We start from the raw sequence: 17,148 nt of genomic DNA, 5'->3' as shown, positions 1-17,148 counted from the left end.
GCAAAATAACTGTTTTTGGCAACCTGCTCGTAAGTAGAGATGTTCTGATACCATTAATTTTGCTCCTGGCACTGATTCCAATACTTAAACCTGTAGCAGCCAGTATGGTGTGAAAGAGGAAGTAATGTACAGAGTGGTCTGATTCCTGGCTCCTCCAGCATTCATGGCAACGTGTTCTTGAGCAAGAAACCAAACCTGCACTTACTCAGAGGCTGTGCTACTGGAGACAGTGAGATGAGATCTGCAAGAGCAGCTTGATAGTCTCTGCCATAGATCTGCTTATGGATGGTTGAATGTTTGCATGTAATGATAAGCACTTTAAGCAGAAGGAAGGTTTTAAAGGCACCACACAATAAACTCCTTGAAACCAGAGACAGAGCAGGAAAGGACACAGGCACTTTATATGCAAGTGTTCCCCCTTTTGTGAATCAATGTAGAGAATGTTCTCAGGCTGAGTAAAAGATGTTGGTCTTCAAGGTTAAAGCCAAATGCAAGATGTTGACTATAGCTGAAGATGAATGGATAAGAAGGGGTCTGAGGCCATACTGCAGAGAGAGACAATCACCTGGTGAATCTGACCTTTCCACATTTTGGCCTCAGTATACTTGTAATTCATTGTCCTCAATGTCACAGGAAGTACCTGTCCAGACAGAATGCACTTTGGGCACAATGGTCCCAAAGGACATCCTCAAGGTGCTAAATGTTTATTGCATTATGCATAATAACAAATGTGTCTTACTACATGTACATGTAAATGTTTATCATGTTGAAAATCATAATTTTACCAGTTAGTGACTTTTTAAATATATGACAGAAGGACATTACCATTCCTAAAGCCCTGGTGCTTATAAAGTCAGCTTACTCCTGTGTCTTACCAATTTTAAGTCAGTCAAAAGCCCATCATCTACTCTGACTTTGTCTTACAAATTCATGCTTTTTGTATCTCAATGAAAGCCCAACTTTGGTTAATTTGTAACATGTATGTCCGTAGCTACTTTTACTTCTTGCCAATGGAGTGATGTCAAATTTGAACAAATCGTACTTGTTCCCTGCTGCTTTACAAAGAACAACTTACTGCAGCGCTTATCCTATATAACCTTTCGATTTTATTTGAACCTTATTCATCTCTGGTTTGTAACCTCCTTTCATTTCGACAAGTTAAAAACCTCTAGCTCATTAATTATGTGTAATTATATTGAAGATGTGGGGTGAAAACATATTTCTCCGTGTCACAGCTGTTGACAGGCTTGCCATTAGTTTAATTGTCCACACCCGGCATCTCACTCCTGATTGAAACACTCAAAATTGACATTAGACTTGACTTATTGGACACTCAGGGACCGAGTTCCGGATGTTAAATGACTTTGTGGCTTTTTTCTCTCCTTCCATCCTCCACAGAAAATCAGCCACACTGCTCTCTAAATGCAAATTATAAGTCAGGCTTTTATGTGCTACACTGAATGAACATGGTCACTCCACTGTGAGGCTGTCTGTCCTGGTGGGTGTGGTCTGTTGAAATTGCAGGTTCTGAATGTCATCAACTCATGTAGGTCCTCAATCATCCTCAGCATGGAACAGCTCTCACAGTAGAATGGATGTGCTTGTTTGAAGTACGAGGCTGAAATCATAATTTCTTTGGACAAACACTCAGAGTGTGTTTGTTCTCTCTGTACTTTTGTTCTTCGCACAGAAAGGCTCTTGGCTTGTTGGAGCAATCAATGACTCCATTCATCAGCTTTGTAATCATCATTTCCTGAGAATTATGAAAGGAGAGCATTGTCACACTGCTGTCAGTCTCTGTGAATTAAAGTGACATCCATCATCAGTCCTCCTGTATTGACTGCACTGCTGTGATGAACAGAGCACACAGCAGAGACTGAATAAATGCCTTTGATGAGCAAATTGAAGTTTCTCTACAGTCTAGCAGCTTTGTCTGCATCTGATGAACCATTCCCTGAAAGTGAGTATGAACTGTGACATTAACGCCCTCACTTCCATTTCTCTGAGCAATGAGCTATACAATGATTTGAAAATATCTTATTCATCACGTTCAGTTCAGAGTGTTTTGATTGATTCATTTCCTCTCAGTGCCTGTGTCATTATGAAGTTTAGAGAAGTCAAATCATACCCTTACCTTTTCATGTTACTTTATTATGCCCGTATATACTAATAAGCAGGAAAGGTGCTGGCAGAAGAACAGAAGTGTCTTTTCACATTATTCTCTAACTGAACCAGTTGAACAGGTAGCCTTGCATTTTGTCATTCAATGTTACTAAGTAACAGTTTTAGTTGTTCTCAACTTCACAATCATTATGACTTTTATTTAGGATTTATAATTCAGCTTGGTGCATTTCTATCATTAAAGGAAATTGTCCTTCAATGTTTTGTATTATTACTTTACTCATCTCTGTCAGTGAGGTGAAGAGGACCTCTGAGGAGTGTTTGTCTGCTGGTAGAAATGATAGTAAAGTGCCTTTGTATTCACATGAGTCCAACATATTCTCTCAGATTCACTCCAGCTTTATATTTTACTCTGACAAGGACACAGATTCAAGTGGAAATTAGCTTCATAACTCAGTCTGTTGACTTTTTTAGCCCAGAGAGGTTTGAAGAATCTGTAGGATTTATCGTCTGTTCTGGTTGTTGACATTCATGATGATCGTTGGTGTCATAATGTGGACTAGAGACCCATCTTTAGTGTATAGATCTGGAACATTCATCAGGCTTTTATGGGGAGTCACTGTCAGGTAAACAGTGAGAGGTCAGTTATAAGGATGGGCTCTCTCTCAGATACAACTATTGATGGTGAGGTGATGAAAATGGGACAAAGACTAGCGATGAAAAGTGACCATGCCCCAAGTATGACTATATATCGCAATGTAGCAAAGTTGGTATTGGTAGTATCATGTCTTGTAATTTCTCACTTTATTCACTTGAATTTGAATGCCACAATGTTCTGTGTTTATTTGCTTAATTTGCATGAACAACTTGTTCTGTTTGCGTGTACACAGTTAGCCAAAGAGGAGCGGTCTGTGACACAAAGTGAGGCAGTGCAAACTTGCTAGTATACATATAGCAAGTGAGCTCTCTCCCTAACAACGACCATATCTCAAACTCTATTTTTAGTCCTGTTATTTGGATGACAGGTTATATTTCAGTGTTTTTTGTGCTCCTCAGATCTTGATTTGTATATTACCAATCAGATATAATTATGAAATTTGACTTCCAAATGAAGTTTAATATGCCTTGACAAAATGGGAGCATTTCAAATGTCTGACAGCAGGAAATTAAGAGTGAGTGAAGAAAGCTCAGACTTCCTGTTTTCAAAGTTTCTGAGTCATGTGTCAAAAGTTTATTAATTCTGAAACTGGATTTCTGCTTCAATGTCAATGAAAGTCATTTATTAGACAGATGATGATGAACTTCAGCCTTCGACTGAGATTTTTAATAAGATTCAATAATTAAAAAGAAAGCTCAGTTTGATGATGAGTGACATCAGCTTGTTTTTAAATGAACATCATTGATTAATATGAGAGTAAACTGGTCAAATGTGACAAATCAACACATCATTAGAGCCTGACATTGAATACAATAGTTTTTATCAAGACAGAAGTCAGTCATTACTTCCACAAACAGCTCTTTTTATTTCCATGTCTCCAGAGGGAGCTTGTTATCAGCCTATCCACATGCACTGGTAGTATTATAACAGTTACACTGTTGTATAATAGGTAATACATCTGAATCTCACCTCGGGCTCTGGGGAGGTCAAGATTTTTGGATGTGATTTTTGTCTTCTGACCTGGAACAAAGTGAAACTGATTCGAAACATAGAGACATAATGTACATGTAGCATGGAGTGTGACTGTGGCCACATTTGTAGCTCATAATATCTCGTTGATTCTTGCTAGTTGTTTTAAGTAAAAGACAAAAATAATGTTTCACTGAGTGTTTTCTTTTTTTCCTTCCTTTCTGAAGATACTTCAGGAAGCTTCAAAAAAAATGTGCCACAGGAACATGTGTGACATTTTAAGATAAAAACATTTTATCTTTGTGGTGAACTTTTCCTGCTGAAATAACCCTACTGTTGTGATTTCTTCACTTAAGATTCCTGCTGCAGAACTACTTAAATGTAGCTTTTATTGATGTAGCATTGACTCGGAGCATTGTGCAGCATTGATTTGGGTCGTCTTTGTTTGGAAATTATTTTACAATGATCTGATGTTTTCAGATTGATCCAGTTTTCTCTCCAGCATCTCTTTCTTCAGTTATTTTACAGAGACATTGCTCATTTTTTAAAGTTAAAATTGTGTTCAAACAAAGACGAGGAATGACTGCTTACCATAATAATCATTTTATAACTGTAGCAGTACACAGACCATACCTTACTACACATATGGTTACATCAAACCTCATGTGCCTGTCTTTTTAAGAAGATAAACCCAGACTGTTGCATGCTTGTTGTGAGGGGTGCTGTGTAAGATATTTACTTTGAATGCATTTGAAAAAGTGATGCTTAAGTGAGATGTACAGTATATTACATTAGACTTAACTGAGCTCTGCTCAGATGTTGCAGGAGACACGATTCTCTAAGAAAGACAGAGATCTCTCTGCAAAGCTTTCAGAACTCAGGTTGAGAGTGGCAGGGGAGGAAATTCACAAACGAATTTCCTGTAAAACTTTAAGACTGTACTGCACAACTGTACAAAAAGTTTGGTATGAATGGTTGAATGATGCAACGCATGGTTGTAGGGCTGCAAGTTTGCATTTATGTCTCTATAATATATTCTTCTAATTTCACCCCTGGAAGTCTTCTTCTTCCAACATGTTCCCCAATATTGACTTGACTTCCTTCCAGCGTCCTCTGTTAGAACTAGGGGTGAGCCCGACTAAAGATCTGCTTAGTCGAATCTGATTCATCAGATTTTGCCCATAGTCAACGAATAGTCAAATGTTTGTTGTTTTTCCTTATTGACCCAAAGTCTGCATGATGGTGACCGCATGACAATGTTACGCATAACCATTTACAATTAAGAGACTCGTAGCTTAAAGTCAAAGGGACAACAGAATATTATAAGCATAAAACTTAGATTTTTTTACTCTATATTGCAAAAACAACGAGGTGATGGAGAGAAAACTCAAATAAGGCCACCATCCGTTAAACATGGAACAACGCGCCGTTATAGAATAAGGAATCAGGAGATATTTAAACAGTGTTCACACAGCGGAGAGCAGCGCTGCGGAGGGTAGTTTGTCCAACTTAAGGCTAAACATTTGTATAATGTTCAAAATCAAACCTGATCCAGCTAGAGGGTTTTTAAATCTCTTAACAGAACCTTTTAAAACAGTCTTTCATCGCGTCTTTGTCCGCGTGAGTCTTTTCAAATTGTACGCGAGTAAAACCATCGTGTTTACGGGCAGAAGTGCGCTCCTTGCTTTGTTGACTGTAAATCCTGTCTTTGAGAATATCCTCTCTAACAGAGTGGAGGTGGATGGGATGCTGTGGATTGTTTTTGAGGCTTTGGACAGCTTTGGGTATTCCTGCTCGTTCGTTTATCCTCTTCATGAAGCTGCTCCTCATCTTCATCACCATTTTTTAGGATCAACTGAAGTTTTATTTTCTGACATTTTGAGCTACCATGAATGTAGAAAGATTTAAAGACCAGCTAAGGTACGTCTGCTCCAGGTCCCTGCTAAATGGTCCTTCTTTAATTACCAGGGGAGATTTAATTACCACTTTAAGGAGATTTAACACTTCAAGAGCTTTTCTCAGAATTACATTAAATAAGTCTATATTTATATCAAAATAGGCTACATGAGACACTATTTTTACGGGAAACAGGAAAATAATGTTAAATTAGACATTGAGCACCCCCATGGTTTGAAAGGAATGATCCACGTTTCATATACAAATATTCGACTATGAGATCGGCAGTCGACTAAGGCTCGTTAGAACGAATCGTCGAGTATTCGACTATTTGGGGTCACCCCTAGTTAGAACAGAGGTGTTATTATGCTAAATGTCTTCACACCTGTCTGATTCTGTGTGGATCTGTGTTTGGAGCTCAGCTCTCTCCGTCTCTTCTCCACCAAACAGAGGGACCACACACAGACTGACCTCCATCCTCTGCCCTGAGCACCAGAAAAAAGCTTCCCATATTCAGAGCCATCATTATCACTCTCCTGCTGTCTGCTGTGACTGATTTAAAAAGCCTAAAACATGATCCATCAGCAGTTTGATGGGATTTATGATCCGTTTGAAAATTTCACTGTGTTTAATTACTGTTTTCCCCCTCCTGATCAAAATAATGCATCATTAGTCATTTTATTGCATCCAAACAAGCAGTTTATTTTGTTTATTATAGTATTTTTAATGGACTGCTTTTTTTTTTTGTACCTTCTGGCAGTTGATCCCCTGTGCCGCTACTTTTCCTAATCTTTCTTCGTTTCTTCTACCACCTGCTTCTTTATTCCCCACTCCAATTTGTATCCTGAATAGCAGTACAAATGTTCACATGCTTTAAATTCCTCACCAGTCTTCCTCAGGATATTGATATATAAATAAAAGCTACAACTATGCAGAGGCTGCAGGCAATCCCCACTTCAATTCAAAACACACCATATATTGTATTGTGTGCAACTTCAGAGGTTGAAACCTTTAAATCCTATACCATACATTACTTTGTGCTGACGGGAAAGCATTGAGTTCAACAAGCTATCGACCTTCTGACTCTCTGTACAGCATGTTGCAGAGGAGGGGAACAAAGAGGAAAGGCTCAGTCAGTAGCAGACAAAGCTTTATAAAGACAGAGTATGAGTTGGATTCAGCCCAGACTTAAGTGGCTGTTATAGGCACTAAGAATGAGCCGTTGCGTTGCCTGCACAAGGACCTCTGCCTCTGCTTTTCAGAGTCTTTGGTCTGTGAGCACCAACACTGCAAGAAACAATTCTTTAGTCACAAGTTAATAACACCGGTTTACAGTCTGAGCCTCAAGGAGATGTATGAACTCAAAAATACACTGCAGAGAAAGAGCCCCTATAGAGCTAAAAAGATGAAAATTTACAACAAAGAAAATACAGTATATAAACACACTCCTTCACTGATTTAACACACACACACACACACACACACACACACACACACACACACACACACACAGACAGACACAGACACACATATACATACACCTCAAAGAGTACCGCCTGCTATACTGTAAACGAGCAGAGGAAGAAAGAAAGGCCCACAGCTGAGGATACTGCTCTGCTATTTACAGGTTTCAAAGAAGAGATGTTTGCCTTGCATACTAAACTTCCAATGTGTGTTTTTTGTCCTCTTCTCTTTGCCTTCTTTACCTCTCCAGGAATTACTGATAAGTTCTGAAGCAGAATTTTTTTTTTCTTCCTCCGTGAATGAAAAATCACCCGTTGGTTCACTCAGAGGACGTTCCCTTTTCTGTCTTTGTCTTCTTTCTTCAACTTCAACACAAAGTCATTCAATCTCTTGAGTTAGTTTTTACCTTCACCTTGGAAGACGTGTTGTGCATTCTGTTTTTCTTTCTTTTTGTTTTGTTTACTTGTTTTTCACCCTAAGAGAATGAGGCTTTCTGGTTTAGAGCTTGACTTCTGATGCTCAATCTTTACTCTCACACAGGGACACAGAGGCAGCTGTTGCTGCAAACAACTCATAGACGACTTTGGCTCTGATGCGTTTCATCTCACTGAGCTTCTTCCTGCCTTTCAGACAGAAATCCCTTAGAATCACATCAAGTTTACACACCAATGGCTAAATTAATGAGCCTGGTGTTTTCCTCATCATTTTATATGAAGGTATTTAAACTCTAAATTTTTAATCAGCCTGAGCTCTCATTAATTCATCTCCACCTGACCTCAGAGCCTCTCTGTTGCCACCATGCCAGACTGAGCTGGCACACACTCTGGTATCTTGGCATGAAGCAGACGCTGTCAGCCTCCTTTTGCTTCCTAGGAAACAGCTAATTAGTCTTAAACTGAAGAGAAAAAGAGCTTCCGGCTTCCGGCTGAGCTGGATCAAAACTGAACCATTTTTTCCTAATGTATGGTTAACTTATTTCTAACAACCTTGGTTTGTTTTTCTGGTTTCATTATGAACTTGTTCTAGCATCTGGATGACTTGAAATGAAGGGAAACTGGTGCATCTTCTTAAATGGTACCACTGGGATGCAAGACCACATGAATATATATTATGCAGCATGTAAAAGAATGTTTCATTGGACACAGGTTTAGCTAATCCATTAAGGCCCACGTCATATGCATATAAATATTTTTCTTATGTTAGCTACAATTATTTCCTTAAATATTAACAGACGGAAAAGTCACACTTATTATATTCTCAACAGAGTGGGCTGATCAAGATCCCATACAGTCAACATAGTATGATGGTATAACTGGCCAGCAGCTTACATTTTCTAACATCTAGTCTTGTTATATCTGTTGAATTCTTCCTCTTTCCAATATAATGTTCAATATTTCTGAGATTTACTGTTTGTGTCTTTCCTTGTTTTAACGCCCTGGCTGTTTGGAAACGTGGTTTTCACTTCCCTCCAAATTGATTTCCATAAAAGTATTAATAAATAAATGAAATGTTGAAAGATATGAGACAGGGTGTCTTGTTTACATTAGTAATACATTGCAGAGAAAAAGGTCCATGACTCATTATGTGGCTTCAACAGATCTGACACAGTAATTTACATTATTGTAGGTTTACAAGTTTTCTCTTCACGGAGGAAATGTTTGGCTGCTGTAGAAATTAAATACAGAAAGGTTGAGCCTCCCAAAGCACCCACTGTGATTCAGACTCTCTGAGAGAGTAGTAAACAAGGAGTGGGTGAGTGTGAGAAGAAAGGGAATCAATACTCCTACACATGGCTTTTTTCTGAACTCAAGCCTTTCTTTGTCATGAGGATAAAAGCTCAGTGTGGAAATAATAAAAGAAGTAACAAACAAAATAATTATTTGACATTCATTGATGCTATTTTTCTTTCTGTAGTTCATAGTCTTAGTTTTTTCTGAGCACTCTGAATGTCTGTCACTCTTTGGTGTATTGTTTATTGCATCCCACAATGTTCCTTCATTCCCTATCAATCATTTAAATGACTGTCACAGTGATTGCATTGAGGGCATTAGGGCTGGTTCTAACTTGGATGGTTAAACTGAACTTATCTCAGTCAACCCAATCCTGACATGCTCAATTTTTCTACTTATTTTAAATGTGGTTAGACTGCATTGAGATTTCTAAAAGCAGTGTTTGATAAGAGTTCCATTAATTCTTCCTCATACACTTGTCTGATTTCTCTTGGTGTATTTTCTTCCAAATAACTTCAATTCTGTTGTTTGACCACAAATATGTTGTTACTTCTCTTGTTGACAAAGGTCCATGTCTCTGCAATGTAGAGAAGAAGTGATATAAAGCCGGTGTTTTTACAAAATTATGTGTTCTGGCGTATTCCCATTGACTTCCAAATTGGTCTTCAAGTAACAAGTGTCTATTTTTGCTGACGAGACTTCTGAGATGAATACATGTATTAAAAAAAACATCTTTTAACTCCTTAGCTGGGTCTTCTGTGCCTATAAGTGAAATGTGTGGTATGTTGAGGATCTTGGAGGTACTGTTGTACACACTGCTACAGCAGTGCGACAGCAAGGATTACATCAAAGTTGCATACACACTTACTTACACACTGTGTGTATTGTGGAGTGCCAACAGAAACATTTTACCCCTTGTGGTTCTGTCTTTCTCTACACAGACTTTAGAAAGAGTCATATCTGTGCTCCATTTGTAGGATTACTTGTTGAAAACACATGCTAAGTTCTTCAATATTTCACCTACTATTCCAGGAGCCCAAGTTTCCCTCACTAATGTGAATTCAAGCTGTGCTCAACCATAACAGCAAGCTCGGCTTCCTCTCCCTGCATGTCATTGAGGCTCTGATGCAACACTGTGCTGTTTAAACTGCCCTCCATAATGTAGCTTCTCTAAACCGTGACAGAGGCTCCTAGAAAGCTCATTTGCACTCTGAGGACGGAGGATCTACTCTGTGTGTGTCTACTGGTGTGTGGCCTTTTTGCAGGCTTGCATGTGATGATGAATTCACATTGCAGAATTTGTGAATGCTCATCTGCTTCTCTTCATTAAACTTGTGTTTACTCTCTTCTCCACAGTATATAGTAAAGGCAACATGAATACTAATATGGTACTGTGTGTGTGTGTGAGTGTATGTTAGAGGTGCAGCTTGTTGACTGTGCTCATCCTGTCAGAGCCCTGCAGCACTCTGATCTTTTTCATAACCAACAAGCTTCTTTCTCAGTATGTCCTGTATCTGTTTGAATTGGATTATGCGTTTGTTGAGGATGTTGTACCGTATGTTGTAAGGGTTTTTTGGTGTACTCATCCAGCCTCTCTCAATCATGATGATTACTTTTCTTTTGACCATCATAAGCATTATATGAATGACCAGTATTTATTGGAGCTGGGATATTTTAGACAGAACATGGAACACTGAATATAATAAATAGGCTCTTCATGCGGCCTCTCCCTCCCTCTCTGTAGGAAGCTGTGTGACAGGACTGACAGAGAGCTCTCCACAATGTGCTCTGTTTACTGTCTGCTTCTCTGTGATCTGAACTTGGAGGTCTGTCGCAAAAAGGGCAAAACGTACGACAGAGCTTTTAAGTACAGAAAAAATAAAATAAGTCTTTACTCACACACAAAGTTAGGCACAAAAATAAAGTATGGTCTAAAGTGACATCTATCATTCTGCAGGTTTTTGCTTCTGTTGATAAGGAAACATTTGAGTCTCTCTTTTTTTAACCATGCACTTCCACTATCAGTATGCAGCACATTTGCTGTTTAAAATGTTGACTCAAAGATAACACTGTAAAAAAAAAATGCAGTTCACGGGAAAGCCAAGTCTCTTTTTTTGCATTAACTAAAGTCAGATTAAAATGTTCTGTCCCTGAATCCATATTTGCTCTGTAGATTACTGTTCCTCTGCTCTCCTTGGAGAAAAGAATAATGAACGACCAACATGATTTTTCAGGACAAAAGCAATTTAGCTCCTAATCTGCCCCACACAAAACATTGAACAGCATGTACATTGTACATGCAACTGTCACTGTGGTGCTGTTGGATTCTGTTACTGCCCTCAATCTGCGAATAAAAACACACTGAATGCCGTCATTATGCAAGTCCCCAAGTCCCTCCAAGTGTCCCTGTGCTCTTATGATAACTTTCTGTTTGACTGACAGCAGATGGACAGTTGGTTCAATTGAGTTCAGTCTCTCTGGTAAACACTGGAGCAGCAGTGAAAGACAAGAAAACAATTAATTTGATGGCACAGTTCCAGTTCTTACATAGACATCATGGAGAGAGAGAGTCATGTGTTTGTTTTTCTTTCTGTTTTATTCTCTCTCCACTTTTTGCTGTTGGACACTGTCTTTTTAGGATGTGACTGAAATGAAAGTTGGTTATCTCAAAGGTGGAGGGAGGTCAGGAAAGAGTAACACAACCCACTGCACAGGTCACACACCTACACAGCTGCACACACTCTGCTGGATGGCAGAGGTTAGTTAACTGGCTGGTAGAAATATTATTGCCATTGAAGCCAAGAAACTGGCCTTCACAGTGTGTAGGGCAGGGCTAAAAGATCAGCCTGTCACAGCAGGAGAGGCCAGGATGGGAACCGTGAGGGAGCAACAAAACATAACAAGTCCCAGTGGTGAGATACAAGACTGACACAGACTGAAGTTTAAAATGATACCCTAACACTGTGGAGCTGAGAAACAAGAAGCTGATGGTGTAGGGCAAAGCCGGTGGGACAGATGTTCATGAAATGTGTTTTATTGAGGACTTGGCTGTGGTCTGACAGATAATCTTTGGCTGTACTGTGATCACTGATACACATCTTGCGATATTACTCTATGTCCTTCTGGCTTCCTGCGTTTAGTTAAACACCCAAACCAATCAGCGAGGGAGGAACTTCAGTCTCTGACAGCTGAACACAAATCTGAACTGTGGGGCTTGAAGCTCTTAATTACTGTCATACTTTTTGTCTTTATGTTGCTTTAAACAGAGAGTGAGAAGAGAAAGGTGTGTAGTCTACTGTTTTCATCCATGAGGGTGACAAATTTCAGTGTCTCCACAGAAGGGTGCAGCTCAAAGTGCAATCACCATCTTTGATCTTGGAGAGTGGTTTCACACAGTTAAGATCTGATTATGTTTTGATGTATTTCTCTTCCTCTAGTTCCTCTGAACCCCATCTGTTTTCCTAACTTTAAATGTAAAAAGGTGTCCTTTGATACTTACCATTTATCATCATCTTGCATATTTGATTGACTGTGAACATAAAACACAGTGAGAGTGGGATGTGTTGGGGAGCGGACTTCACATTGGCTTTACTCCGTGGACCATGTTATGTGAAAATGGGAAAAACTGCAAACTCTGTCTTTATTTTTGCTCCAGAGTAATACAGAGTTGGATTATCAGTATGTTGAGACTTTCCTAAATACATGAGATACTTTCATGTAAGCCTCAGACCGTCTTGGCTGACCACAATGATAATCTGAAACTCCAGTTTACCTTGACATTGATTTCTTATTTTCTCAACATACATTTTACCTCCCTTCAAAATATCATAACTTGTGAACTCAGGTGTACATTGTATGGACCATTAACAGAGTAGTAGGCATTTTAATTAGCTGTAAGTTCTGTTTTACTCAGTGCCTCAAGGTCTCTAAAGATATAAGCTGAATCTCTGATCAGTGAACTCATATTAATAGTACTTATGTCATACCAGCTATAGGCATATATTATCTGTATTTGTTCTCATTAATAAGATTGTCTGATAATAAAAGAGCTCTGTGAATCAGATGCTAATGTATAAAGTGTAATACCTATATAGTCATGGATTTAACTCAGCCAGCTACAAAAACTATCTTCTTTATGGGATTTTTTGTCTTTTTGTTTGGCAATTTAATGAAGTGTCAACAAGTGTTGTACCTGTCAAAATCTATTTTTATATCAGGTACAGGGATGTAAGCATGTCTAGCTGTTGAGGATCTATCTTCATAAAAAATGTGTAAAACACGAGTGTTTCTTTGACAATTGAAAAGGTCAGAGACTGTCTGGCAGAGCATGTAGAGAACAAGTGGAAGCTGTGTCCTTTTCATTTTGACATTTTAGATGCAGTTTCTGACAGAAAACTGAGTGTAATTCCTTCAAGGGTCATCTTAGTTCTCTTGAGATTGACTGTTAGAGTGAAGAACGGGCTTTCTGTTATAGACTCTTAGGATTTTTGTCTTCCTTAGAATCAACTCTTGAGCTCCTCTACACTGAAAGAGAGAAAACATTATTTCTCCTTTACCGGAAAACTGCATCCTGATAAATGTGACTGATAAATCTGCACCTCTTGAAGCCTTACTGAGGGTTCCTACTGTGTTGGAGTGGGAAACACATTTGTAGCTTAGATGTTGCAGAGCTCTCAGACATTCAGACAAATGAGACAATCAGAAAGTGCATTTGGTCTTTGATAGATGTCGTCATGTTTCTGCTCCAAATGCTTCCAGGGCTGTGGAGCAGCTCATAGTCATATGATACATTATGCTCATGGCTGAGGACTGTGAGAGTAAATATTTTTACAAGACTGCTGCACCAAACAGAGATATTTTTTTGTACTGATTGAAGAGACCTCCATGCTTCTCCTAACTCTCATATTTAAAGATAGACAAACACATGCTCCTTGAAAAGCAGTGATAGCTAATTTCTTGAGAGGGCCAATATGGGTCAAACCCAGTTCTATTTAGTTCCCACAGACCTCTAAATAACTGCTGCAGGATACTGACAGAAACCAGATGTATTACAACTTCAGTGTTTGAATTATACATGTCTAAATTGTTCTCAGATCATGTCTCCTTCATTCCTTAATTTCCATTTGTGGATCCTAAACTGCAGGTAAAAAATTACGTGTTCTTGCACTATTATACATTTGTTCATACAAGAAAAAATGTGGTTCATATAATCAAATATTCTTACCAACATGGTTCCCATAACTCCCCAGTAATCCAAGTTCACCTGGAAATTTTTCATTTAAACATAATTTTTACACCAAGAGTTTTGCCGGTGAAGAGAAAAATTGTCGTTTGATGAGATGCAAATTAATTCAAGTAAAGGGTCGGAGCTTTCTGATTTATGGTCAGTTAAATAAATCAGCACAGCGCTGTGTAAGCTTACTCTGTGTACAACGTGAGAGTCTGAGAGACACAATATAAAAATCATCAGTGTGAAATGAAACAACAGGCGGTTCAAGGTTTCATGCTTCAGTGATGATAATTGGTTCTTTATGGTTTGATAAAAACTAATGAGTCCAGGGGGACAACTCCACATAAAGTTCAGTCCAGATGTGCTGCAGTGTGTTGTTGGAGCTGGATGTATGGTGTATAAACCCAGAGGTCACTGGTTGGTTTGAATAGTTCAGTAGTGAAGTAGTTGTTGCTGCTCTGCTCTCCTCCTGTCTGACTGGCCTGCTGTGAGGAACAGAGCTGATTTGTTCTGCTTCACAGATTCTTGTAATAATGTGTGAGCAGAGTCAGAGGCTTTAAGTGTTCTTGGTTATCTGGATGTAAATGAGCTTTAGCTGGTTAACTTTCTTGTACAGTTCAGGATGAAAACATGCTGCTGCTCTTATTAAATTTTTTTTTTATTTTTTTTTTTATTCAATTTATTTGTAAAGGGACCATGTACAATATTTAACATAAATGTCACCATCTGATGCATTGTACCAGAGTTAGCTTAAAGCTAATTTACATCTGCAGTCCCTTGGCAAGTCACAATTAAAACATCACATTGTAAAAACACTTGCTTGCACACACAAGCGCATGCGCGCACACGCAAACACACACGCACACACACGCACACACACACACACACACACACACACACACACACACACACACACACACACACACACACACACACACACACACAAACAAACAAACAAACAGTATGTATATCAAGTTAAAAGTATCAAATCAGTGGTTGCAGTGTTGAGTGTCCTTTAGCAGACTTTTCAGTTTGGTTTTGAAGCTGCTGAGAGATTCACTGTTCTTAATGTCCTCCGGTAAGGTGTTCCACTGAGTTGTGGCTTTCACAGAAAAAGCTGACTGCCCAAAGGCAGTACCGCGAAAGGGCACATTGCAATTTCTGAACGAAGAGATTCTTGTTGATTTAACAGAGTCCACTGACCGAAAGTTGATAAATTGACGCAGCGGAGGCGGGGCCAAGCCATTTAAAATCTTATACACAAGACACACATTTGAATATAATTTAAAATTCTCAAAGCTCAAAAGATGATGTTTCTCCAGTATCCTACAGTGGTGGTATTGCATTGTTTTTTTGTCCAATATTTTTAAGGTTTGTTTATACAGAGAGTGAAGTGGTTTAATGACCGTCTCCCCAGCCTGACCCCAGCATGTGATACAATATGACATGTGGGAAAGGATCATAGCATGCATAAAAGTCTTGGCTGCATCCACTGAAAGACAGCTTCTTATCAGTCTAAAGTTTGTCAAATTATATTTGATGGTTTTTATCATTTTCCTAACATGTTTATTAAAGACTCTGCTGCTCTGCTGGCTGTGAATGTAGATGAAGAGCAGTCTGATATCTGATTGAAATACAGATCCACAGAGAGACCCACTAAGTAACACAAACTACACATTTACATATTTTACATATGTATTCAGTACTGTCATGGCACACTCCCTAGTGGCTGTCAGATTTTGTGGGAGGGGCTTACCTATTCATGTCCAATGGTTGATCAGAAGAGTGATTGTCAAATTAATTAGGGTAAATTTGAAACAGGTGTGGAATGTGACTGAGGAAATGATTGTTAGAATAGGCCGTCAAGTGTCCTGTTTTCCTTTTTTTGTTATCTAGTTTTGTTCAAAGTTATTGTCCGCGTGTTTCTGTAACACATGAACTGTCAAAGGAAGAACTGGCGTGTGGACGTATCTTTCCAGAAAGAGAGAGCTAGCCTGTTGAGGAGCATTGGGAAGGTACTTAGCAGGAATTCAAGAACAGGTGAGCTCATTTACTTTACCTTTAGCCTAACCAAATGCTCGACACCAAATACTGATACACCTAGAGCCTGGAATTAATTCTCACTGGAATTAATTCTCCCTACAGCACCTCTAGTGACAGCTTAAATGTCATTTTAATCAGTCACAGTCTGGACCTCAACTCTTTACCCTCTGCTGTCTTCCTCTTTTGTTATCTATATCAAAGGTACAGTATTTGAAGAAGCAAGTTAATAATCTATGCTGACCACAACTAACATCAAGTCAATACTTTAGGTTAGTTTGAATCACTCAGTCCCTCCAGGAAGTTGCGATTTCGCGATCGCAACTATCAACGCAAATTCAACCAATCAGCGCGATTTTTTCGCAGCCTTGCAATTTTATACAATCAGCGCAACTTTCTCGCAACTTTGACCAATTACCTTAACCTCAGCCCCTGTACGTCATCAGTTTTGTCATCAATTTCACTTCCTAGGAACATAAACATAAGTCCTCACTTGATCGGCACTTTTCAACAATAAAACACGCAGAGAACGGGTGAAGAGAGGGGACAGCAGGCAGGACAAGTGACGATGACAACGTTATTTATAGATTGAGGGGCTCAGTGTTAGCTTGGTCTCTACCTGCAGCAGGTGTGCTTTATGAACCAGCTCTCCTCACCTCCATGCATCTGTCTCATCTTCATTGATGTTTTTTCCCCCGGTGTGTGTTAGTGACAAAGACACAACCGGGGGACGCCTGTTTAATATTTGAGGGTTGACGTTGTTGCCGCCATCACCTTAAAAAGCTCCGCGTCTACAGCTTGATTTAATCCAGTTTGGTGAAACATCAGACACCTTCAGTAAGTTTTGATCAACTCCTCGTCAACAAAGATGCAGATTCATTTCAGAGTGCGTGAACTGCCTGTGAAGTGCCTCTGTCACTGCGAGGTGCATTCAGGGACCGTCGTAAATGTGCAATACAGACCTTTCATGGCATTTTTCTGTGAATAAAGAGAATCAAAACACAGTCACAGTGGCCACATCAAGAATGTTTTCTAAAAAC

The 17,148-nt window shown here is 39.1% G+C and overlaps 1 protein-coding gene across 2 annotated transcripts in view; it reads left to right on the top strand.

Moving 5' to 3' along the window:
- lsamp (limbic system associated membrane protein) overlaps positions 1 to 17,148 on the top strand; it is an 899,933-nt gene that overhangs the window by 223,133 nt on the left and 659,652 nt on the right. The window contains exon 1 of one of the 2 annotated variants that reach the window (XM_034701352.1): positions 15,916 to 16,108. The exons of the other annotated variant lie outside the window; for it this stretch is intronic. Within the exon in view, the coding sequence (XP_034557243.1) occupies positions 16,003 to 16,108 (106 nt within the window). The 5' untranslated portion in view covers positions 15,916 to 16,002. Of the gene's footprint in view, positions 1 to 15,915; positions 16,109 to 17,148 lie in introns of those variants that run through there. 2 annotated transcript variants of the gene reach the window in all.

The sequence above is a fragment of the Notolabrus celidotus genome, chromosome 14 (assembly GCF_009762535.1).
Source record: "Notolabrus celidotus isolate fNotCel1 chromosome 14, fNotCel1.pri, whole genome shotgun sequence".
Classification (NCBI taxonomy): domain Eukaryota; kingdom Metazoa; phylum Chordata; class Actinopteri; order Labriformes; family Labridae; genus Notolabrus; species Notolabrus celidotus.
The sequence above is the reverse complement of the archived record's forward strand: the minus strand, read 5'-3'. Positions and strand labels throughout refer to the sequence as shown.